General features: G+C 32.8%; 1 protein-coding gene across 1 annotated transcript in view; it reads right to left on the bottom strand.

Moving 5' to 3' along the window:
- Positions 1–8232: 8232 nt before the first annotated feature.
- Positions 8233–10736, bottom strand: part of LOC114332248 (cysteine-rich protein 1) — a 41708-nt gene continuing 39204 nt past the window's right edge. Inside the window, exon 2 of the mRNA XM_028282008.2 lies at positions 8233–8587. Within this exon, the coding sequence (XP_028137809.1) occupies positions 8391–8587 (197 nt within the window). The 3' untranslated portion in view covers positions 8233–8390. The remainder of the gene's footprint in view (positions 8588–10736) is intronic.

Here is a 10736-nt window from a genome sequence, read left to right as displayed (position 1 = left end):
TGCCTTTTTCGTGGTCTGACCGTTCCAATTTTTTAACCTGTTCCACAATTAAAACTTCCCCTGTTCCACAATTAAAACTTCCCCTGTTCCAGTGTTCCCATATATTAAAGTTTATTCGACTAGACACCCTTAAGCTATTAACAAATTTTCAGCTTGCTATTAATCAACTTTTTTTTCATACGCGGGATCCAGACCTATTACTAAATACGACTTATTTAACAAAAACTTTTTTGTGGTAGCGTTACCATTCACTGTTCATAACAACTTACATTTCTCATCTTTATTGGTATACAGACCCATTCCAAATAAACAACTTCTTTTGTTGTTTTCTGTACAACTTACCTACAATACATTTAATAACCAGCTTTGAAAATAGTAAATGTTAAAACAATTCTTTCTTGATTTCTTATACAGTGTGTTTGCGTAGCATGGAACCTACGGGAAACTTTTTTTATTACATATCTATATTACGGAAAAAAGTTATTCTTCATAAAATGCTCTGCATGGTATAAAACCTAAAATGCAATAATCAGATATTAAATTTTATTGATTTTATACGAGGTATATCAAAAAATATTAATTTCGCTCAATAGTACCTATACCACCTTTATATTTTACAATATTGAAAAATTTTATTATAAAAAGTTGTTCGCAATTAAAAACTATGTTTAAATATGCAATTATATCATTCCAGTTGAAATATTGTAAATTAAAAAGATACTTAACTCTTAGTGAGAAATTCATATTTTTCGACATACCTCGTATAAAGTTGGTAAAATGTGATATATTACGATTGAATCTTCGTTTTGAGATAATGCAGAGCTTTTTATAAAGAATCTGATAAGAATTTTATAAAGAATTTTTTCGTAAAATTAAAAAACTAATAATAAAATAGTAATTGTAATAAAATGATATGTTGGTTATCGGTAATTTGAGAAATATTTGGAAAAATTAATTTTTATTTACAAGGATGTAATTACACATTAAAATTAAAATCGTATATTGTTAAATATAAAAGTACTTTATCCTTGAGTTAAATTCCTATTTTTTGACTTACCTCGTATAAAATTGATAAGCCTTGATATCTGATGGTTTATCTGGCTTGTATCTCAGATTTAAGACCATTCAGAGCATTTCATGAAGAATAACTTTTTTCGTAAAATTGATAATAAACATGTTTCCCAGGGGCCCACGGCGAAGGGTGCTCCGCGATTGTAATCGCGTTATACTGCCTATTACCAAACCTACAAGAATGTAAGTAACATATGTAGTATATTTTTTATGAAAACAGAAAAGATGTTATATTGATGGTAAATATTTAGCTTAAAATAATGTGATTTCAAATTTTTTTTGTGTTGGTCAACTAAAATAGCAATACATATGTAGGTAGGTACAGGAAACTTCAGTCATGGAGTACATTAAAATGCGTTTTCAAGTGGTTAAATATTAATTTTCGCGGACTCCTTCTGCTGGGTGATTAACCCCAGACCCCCCGGTAGGGGGTCCCATATCACGTTTGCCTCGGGGCCCCCAACATCGTTCTTATGACCCTGATTTAATGACATATTCGAATTCAGCATAATCAAAAAGCAAATAGAAACATTTTTGAACAAAGTAAAATTATGAATTCACCGATATCTTTTAAAAATATTTAATATAAAACAGTTTTATTGTTTAAATAATTAATAAACAATTAGAGGCATCTGTGAGTAGAACTTTTCACTTTAAGATAAGGTATATAAACTAACAAAAAATGTTTTAGAAAAATATATTTAAGCTTGTTTGATTTTTTCCGAAACCGAAACTATGCAAGTTTTTCTACATTAACTCCTCTAAAGCGTAAGTGTTATAATTTCCTTATCTTACCGTTTATCTGTTGAGAGATTGTCCAATGATTACAAAAGAAAAGTCGTCAGTAATTATTAAATAAATGCGTACCAAACTGATGCAACTATAACCGTAAAACAACACAAACATAAATAACATTCAATGCAAACAACCAATATGAAATTACTGGCGATAATATTGTATCGAAATACTAAAAGTAGGTAAAGAACAGAAGAGAGAAAGGAAACCCATTTTTAGATTTAAAAATATTGTTCTTAAATTCGGCAAATTGCAATTCTAATATCTTTCAATAGTCACGTACAAAGCATTATATAGTTTATTGTCGCTGCCATAAAATTTCGGTAGGCCGGAAGGGGTTAAGTTTCTAGATATTATGAGATGATTCACTTGGCAAATACGTCTAAAATTTCTAGTTAGAAATTTTTATAAACAGACAACGTAAAAATAATATAAGAATAACAGATTTTTACATAATATCAGATGACAAGATGGGGCCCTTAAGCGATTGGGGCCCCCCCGCAAGCTTCATGCTGCGGGGCCCTCTGTTACGCCCCTGTCAAGACTGGGAGGACGCACTGATCAAATACCTTTCTCTTTAGGCATATGAGCAACTCACTCTTAAAAGTTTCTCTCAGTTTTCCAAATGATGCCCACCCAAGAACGATTCTTCCTTTTAGTTCATGTGTCTGGTTATCCCTGCCAATCGTAATTTCATGTCCCATGACATGAAATATGTCCAAAACTTAGAATAATAATCTTTTATTACTAATTTTACATTTACATTTACATTTTCCCTGCTTGGCCCCATCCTTACATACATTTTTGGCTTCATCCTTTATTGTTCTTCTCATGCATTCTTCTATTTGATCTTCTTTAATAAAAACTTAAAATAAAATAACATATTTATTATTTCAATATTTTATTTTGCTTAGTAAAAATTTTTGTATAACAAATAATATACGATGTTGCCAGTAGTTTCAGAAAAATAGTGAAAAAAATGTGTAAAACTTTTTGTTCTTCAACGCCCTATATCGTGAAAACGCATGCCGTTACAAAAATTTTATACTAAGCAAACCCCAATTATTTTTCAGTTTTTCGCCTATCTTAGAGATCGTGTTACCTTTTTCTGAAACACTCTGTATATGTAAGAAGGCACTTATGGAATAAAATTATTTCTGTCCATGTTTTAATCAATTTTAAAAAACGCTGAGACCCGTAGATTTTAATATATAAAAATGTGTGCTTTTTAAACATAAATTTAAATGTACAGGGTGATTTATGCAAGACTACCGTAGTCCATAAGCTTTATTTTTTAACACCCTGTATATTTTTATATGTTTAAAAGCTGCTTAACAATCTGAATTTATGGTCTTTATGAATAATACAGGGTGATCATTTAAAATTATAATGTATGGAAACCACTTATGGAATAAAATTGTTTTTGTCATGTGTCATTATTTTAGAAAATTATAAAAACGCTAGGATACGTCAACTTTTAAATTCAACTATGGACTATTTAAACATAAATTTGAATATACAGGTTGATTCACTCAAGTCTAGCATAGTCCATTATCTTTAATTTTAATTAAACACCCTGTATATTTTTGTTTTTAGAAGCTGCTTAACAACCTCATCTCAAAAATGTGTATTATGTAGGGTCTATTATGAATAATGCAAGGTGAAATTTTGAAATTCACTTGAAATTTTTGAAATTTTGAAATCACACTTTAAATAAGGGTACTACTTTTTAAATATCTATCAATTTTCTAAACTAAGCATCAATATAGTGGGTTTTGTATTTAATGCTTTTTATTTAAAGACATTTTTAAATAATTTGAAAACTTGCGTATTTAAAACATTAATGAATACCTACTGCAGAAAACGATTTCAGAAAACATACAAGATTTATGAACAAGTAGTTCCCTTCTGCAACCTCTTAAATAACATCTGTATCTTTTAATATTTTGTTGTGGAGACAGGTCCATCCAATTATTGGAAACAAATGTTACTGTGCTTCATCTGTGTTACAAATTTTAAGATTTTTTCACTTGAAAACACTATTATGTATTGTCCTCTTGTCGGAACATGAACGGAGCGTGAGAGTGCAACATAAAACAATTCAGGGGTCTATGTAAAACATAAATAAAATTCCGTAGTTTTTTTTCATTTAAGTTAAAAAAGAATCCACAAGGAAAAAGTTTTCCTGTAGTTGGCTGTATACCATGTAATACAAAAAATAGTAAATCCTTTATAAAAGGTATATATTTACCTTAAAATATATACCTTTTATAAAGGATTTACTAATTTTTTAAAAAAGAATGTTACGTAACGCGCTGTTCGAACCCCCCTCCCCCCCATGTAACGCGCCGTAACGTTTTACAAGACCCCCCTCCCCCCCAAACTGCGTTACGTAATACTTGAACGCTCCCTTATTTGAAAATTTCTCCAAAGTGTTTTATTATTAATAATAAAACGCGTTTTAGTATTATAAAGTGGAGTTTTACTAAATAAAGAGTTCAAAGTTCAAAAATTAAAACTTATAAAAATCTATAATTTTTTATGAGTTCTCTACCTATAAGCTGACAGACGTTATGCAACTTACAAAACGAATAGATGTAATTGTATGCGTTACTGGTTGCCTATCTACATGAAGTAAAACAACTACTAAATTAAAAAATGTTGGTCAAAATGTCTTGTGAAGATCTGAAGGAACCACAACGATTTTATCTGTACCAGTGGCGGATCTATCGGAAGAGAAAATGGGGAAATTTTCTCCTAACAAGGTCCAAAATTAGCGAAAAACATTGTTGAAACATAAAAATACATTAGCTGATATTAAACGTAAACCAGAGACAGACAAATTCAACCTAATAAACACGCTAGCTAGTTAGGAAAATTGACGGCACTTAATGCATATAAGTTATTATTTATGTCTTTGATGTAGTTCGAGTTTATTTTTTTTGTATCGTTTGGTCGGTGTTTCATTGGAAGTTTCCCCCTAAGGCAAATTTACCCTTTGAAGGCCAATGTCTAGATCCTCCACTGATGTAGGTACAGTGTGTTAGTGTTACAGCATGTAAGACTTGTAAATTATTATTTTATACAAAAGTACGAATTTGTTGTGCTTGCTGGGATTTAAGTCTTTTTTCAAAAAATAAAGCTTTTTAAGCCAATTTTCAAGACAGCTAATAAGTCTTCGGTGACTGCTTATCGCCTCAACTACTCTCAGCTCATCCCTAAAGTTTTTGAAACTTTGCTACTCGACTACCTATCTTTACTGCTTGAGCCTCTTCTAATAATTGACCCCACAATTTGGATCAATAAGCACCTTAAATATTTACCGAGTTGTAGACTTTCTGTAGGATGCACTGGAGACGAGGTAACATACTGTCTACACTGACTTTTTTAAGGCATTTGACAGTGTCTCATATGATATATATCTCTTGTCGTTTCCCCATTACTGAGGATCGTGATTTCTTCCAATATTCCTAACAATGTTTCTCCATTGGTCTCTTTCTTCAGCTGCTCTAAGAGCTTCGCAGAATGAGTTTCCAACTGAATTCTTTATTTGGTCGGACCATCTAGTTGGTGATCGTCCTCTTGATCTTCTACACGGAACGTTTCCAGAAACAAATAATCTCTCCAAACTGTCGTCACCTCTGCGAACCACGTGACCAAAGAATTGCAGTATTCGTTGCAGACGTATTGTGGACAGCCTTTTTTTTAAATCTTGAGTTGGTTTAGAATGGAAACGTTTGTCCTATGAGCTGTCCAAGGTATGCACAGCATTCTTCTCCAGCACCACATCTCAAAGGCATCAATATTTGGCGCTCGCATGTGCAAAGAGTCCAAGTATAGAAACACTCCGTATAGAAATATTGAGAATACAAGGGCATTCACCAGTCTCATCTTGATATTTTGAGAGATAGATCTGTCTTTCCAACTTTAGTTAGGAGACTCATCGCATGTTTTGCCATACCAATACGTCTCCGAACTTCTGCTTCACAGTTACCATCTTTAGTTATACTAGACCCGAGATAGACAAAGGTGTTTACTATCTGGTATTCTTGTAACATGTTAGTCAGTTGAATAGTGTCGAATCTGTCGACCACCATTATTTTTGTCTTAGCTTTATTGACTTTTAGACCAACATTTCTTGCTAATTTGCTGCTAGGAGTGTAGTGTCATCAGCAAATCTTAAATTTGAGATTTTCCTACCAGCTACTGTTACTCCAGCGACCCATCCTTCTAAAACCATTCTCATGATATGCTACTTAATAAAGTAGTGGATTAGAATTGGTATATTACTGCTGTTGGTTTGGGAGTTACTTAACAGGGCGTTTAGACAGATTATTAAAATAGAAAACTTTTTCTCCTGTCCCATTAGTATGCAGCAAGGGTCTCCCTTTGGACCAATTCTCCTCAACATATTTAATAATAATATACATGATAGTTGTACTGACAGTCGCGATCTACTCTTTGCTGAAGATCTTGAATTGAGCAGAGTTATTAGGTCTACTGAATATTGCGATATATGCAAGAGAGAAGTTGTGGCTCTTGAGGAAAGCCCTCCGTTGAAGGTGAATCTAGCTTTTCCGATGCTCAGTCTCAATTTCTGCGCATCTTGCCATTGTTTCTTTGATTTTTATTTGTATTGTTATATTTATCATTTTATAATTTATCTGTTTGGGTCATATTTGGCTGTTCTTCTTTCATTCATCAGCTTCAAGATCTAATCTTTCAGCCGTAATTTTTTTCTTTTACATTTTGAATTACTTCTGTAATCTGATATTCTGTTCTTCGTTCGATTCGTCTCTAATCGCAGTCTATATACTTGTTTAACGTGGCTTGTATCCCCATTTTTGTATTAAGATCTTTCAGCATACGATACACATACGATATACAGTTTATACCAGTACCTACAAAGCGGAATCAGACAAGGTTAAGCCCACTGCTCTTTAATAAAATAATGGACGAAATAATATAAGCAGTACGTAAAGGTCATGGTTACAGAATATGGAAAAAAGAAATCCAAATATTATGTTACGCAGACGACGCCGCATTAATCGCCGATACAGAAGACGATCTCCAAAGATTAACACACATCTTCAATACAACAGCCAAGAAATACAATATGATAATATCAGCAGAAAAAACCAAATGTATGACAACATCTAAATACCCACTACGATGTAAAATCGAAATTGATGGGAAAATAATAAAGCAGGAAGCAAGGTTTAGATATCTGGGATTAGATATAACCAGTTACGGAGATGTTGAAGAGGAAGTACGACAACAAAACTTAAAAGCAAGTAAAGCGGCGGGATCTCTTAATGACACAATCTGGACGAACAAACACCTAAGACAAGACACAAAACAAGAATCTATAAAGTAGCAATTAGACCTATATTAACATACACGGCGGAGACAAGACGCTGACACATCTGGAGACAAGTCCTGACGAATATCAGGGAAAAGTCTGTTGGGATAGGGAGAGAAGCGAAAACATAAGAAGAACATGCAATGTAGAAGACATAAATGGATGGGTGACAAAACGTAAACAGGAGTAGAACGAACACATTAGTAGAATGACAGAGAATAGGATAGTACGAACAGCACGAAATAAGTCACCAAATGGACGAAGAAGTATTGGCAGACCAAGAAAAAGATGGTGCGATAATTCAAACAATTTAGGAGACTAATATTGAAGAAGAAACAGGCTTTAAAGCCTACATACAAGAAGTAAGAAGAAGAAGCATACGAATATCGTATGATCTTAGTTTCCTTTTCTGCACTCTTTTGAGTTTGAGTCGGAATACTTCCACCAGTAGAACGTGGCCAGTTTCTAAATCGGCTTTTTCTGCGAATTTTTCTAGGAGGTTTTTTCTCTCGTTTCTAACTCCTAGTCCATGTGCTCCAATGTACTGTGCCTTATCTCCAGTTCCAAGCGTGGCATTAAAATTTATCATAAACTTCTTGTCGTAGAATTTTCTGCAGGGTTGATTTACTGATAAAGCTCAATTGCTTCTTCCTCTTCTTTGTATGCAGTAAGCGCATAAACGTGGATGCTGTTTATATTGATATGGTTGGCTTTTACTTGTAGTAACATCACCCTCTTTGATAATGGTGTAGTAATGCATTTGGTAAGCTTGGGTGATACGATTACTCCGACTCCATATTGTGATCTTCCACTTCTGTTTCTCCAGGATCTAGAGCTTATTTCTGCTATCCAAATAGTTTCAATATGTATTCTCTTTATATCCTGTATTGCATTATGGATTTTTCCTGCTTTGTATAAGGCTTTGACACTACTTTGACATACCATGTGATGTGCAGATCTTGATTTATACACACATAATAATTATTGTAAGGAAAAACAAGAAATAAAACTAAAATAAAACTTTATTCCCGAAAACAAGAATACAAAAACATGGAATGCTTTGTCAACATATTGTACCTGTTCAGAAATTTATATAAGAAAAAAATATAATACTTTTATTACAAAAATAGTCTTAAAATCTAGAACTCCTGACACTCCCGATTTACTTCTTGTAGACATAACTTTCAGCTCCTCCACGTCCAAAACCTCCGGGTCCGAACATGGCTGAGTAGCAGGGGTTGTTGCAGTAAGGCTTTCCTTCGTGCTCTGCGTGGCTACCGGGGGTTAAGGTCTTGTTGCATTTCTCGCAGCGAAGGCATGCTGCGTGCCAATCCTTACCAAGGGATGTTTTACGTTCGGCTAAAAAAAGAAAACAAAAATTAAAGATCATTGACGAAAACATTGTGCGAAAAAGTCTTTCCGCACTCGTACAAAACAAATACACTTAATATTGTCATAATTTTTAAAAACTGCAATTTTCTTTTAGCTGTTAAGTAACCTTGTCGGGAACCTGATGATGAACAGTAGATTTTAGTGCTCGAAACCGAGGTTACTATTAAACCGATTGTGGGTTTTTTCTTTTTCTTTTCACCAATCAATTTCCAACCATCTTCTATATTGTATTTGAACTTTGATCCCAACTAACCCACAAACTGACATACTTAACATGCTATACGACTAGGCCTAAACTAAAAAACTGCTCACACCCCAATAGTACGTTCTTTAACGGTAAAATATTGCAAAACCTCTAAATTTTAAAGAACCGTTTAGATTGTCATGAAATTTGGCATACACATAGCTAACAAGTCACAGAAAAAAAGTGATATTGTGCCGATGTGTGCTTTTGCCCTGGGGTGAGTTTCACCCCTTCTCTGGGGTGAAAAATATACGTCCAAAATAAGTCTGGAAATAGATAAACTGACTAATTTTAAGCAACTGTTCTATAGAGATTTCTCACCAAGTCAATACTTTTCGAGTTATTTGCGAGCGAATATATTAATTTTTCAACAAAATAACCACGTTTTTAGACGGGTTTTTCGCAAATAACTCAAAAAGTAAATAATTTGTCGAAAAAATATTCATACCAAAAATATAGCCTGTAAAAAGTGAAAAAAAAACGGTGTACGGGTTAGATCTCTAAACCTGTTAGAAGCAGAGTTATAGCTAATGAAAAATAGGTTCATATTCGTCAAATTCCAAGTCGAATATTTTAACATGAAATGACCAAAAAATTAAGCGCTTTTTGGGGAAAACTCATTACAACATTTTTAAAGTGTTAAGCTTTATTTTTCTTACATAAAAAAATTTCTAGCATCAAAAGTAAACAAGTTACGCTCAAAATAAAGTTGGCCCTTTTTTTTGGTAAAAAAATCGGGAAAATCACCCCCTAATTAGCATCTCAAATGAACTTAATTGTTACCAGTTCACAAATTGCTTTACTGGTGTGTGAATTTTTTATATGATCTGTAAGTTTCATCGGTTCAAAATCCTCATTTTTGAAAGGGCTGTAGTTGAAATGCCTTGAAGGAGTCACCAATCACGAGCGTATGCAAATTTAAAAACACCAAATCTTAACCAATCTTAGTCTTACAGAAAAACAAGATATTCAGAAAAGCAAAGCTAATTTTTTTTACTGTTTGAGATTTTTGGTACCCCTAATAATTTTTAAGTTATTTTGAAAAAAGAATATTTTTTTCAAAATTAAAAATTTAAAAAAATTTAATTTAAAACCAATTTTTTTTCAAAAATAAGCACGTTAAATAGATGAAACTTACAGATCATATAAACACAATATAAGTAAAGCAACTTGTGAGGCGGTAACGATTAATTTCATTTAAGTTGCTAATTAGGGGGTGATTTTCCCGATTTTTTTTGCCAAAACAAAAGGGACCAATTGTATTTTGAGCGTAACTTGCTTAGTTTGATGCTATAATCTTTTTTATAAAAACAGAAATAAAGTTAAAAAAGTTGTAATGAGTTTTCTCCAAAAAGTGCTTCATTTTTTGGAAATTTGACGTTGAAATATCCTATTTGGAAATTGGCGAATATGAACCTATTTTTCTTTAAATATAACTCTGCTTCTACTAGATCTAGAGACTTGATGCATACACCATCTTTTTCGCTTATTTACAGGCTAGTTTTTCTAAGAACATCTTTTTCAATAAAATACTTACTTTTTGAGTTATTTTCGAAAAACCGTCTAAAAACGTGGTTATTTTGTTTGAAAAATTAACAAATTCACTCGGAAATAACTCGAAAAGTATTAACTTGGTGAAAAAAGTTTATAGAACAAAAGTTGATTAAAATTAGTCAGTTTATCCATTTCCGGACTTGTTTTGGACGTATATTTTTTAACCCACGAGAAGGGGTGAAAATCACCCCCAAGGCAAAAGCACACATCCGCACAATATCACTATTTTTCTTTGCCATGTTATCTTAGCTCTGCGTGTGCCAAATTTCATGTCAATCCAAACGGTTCTTTAAAATTTACAGCAAAAACCGTCAAATA

Source organism: Diabrotica virgifera, chromosome 9 (genome assembly GCF_917563875.1).
Source record: "Diabrotica virgifera virgifera chromosome 9, PGI_DIABVI_V3a".
NCBI lineage: Eukaryota > Metazoa > Arthropoda > Insecta > Coleoptera > Chrysomelidae > Diabrotica > Diabrotica virgifera.
The sequence above is the reverse complement of the archived record's forward strand: the minus strand, read 5'-3'. Positions and strand labels throughout refer to the sequence as shown.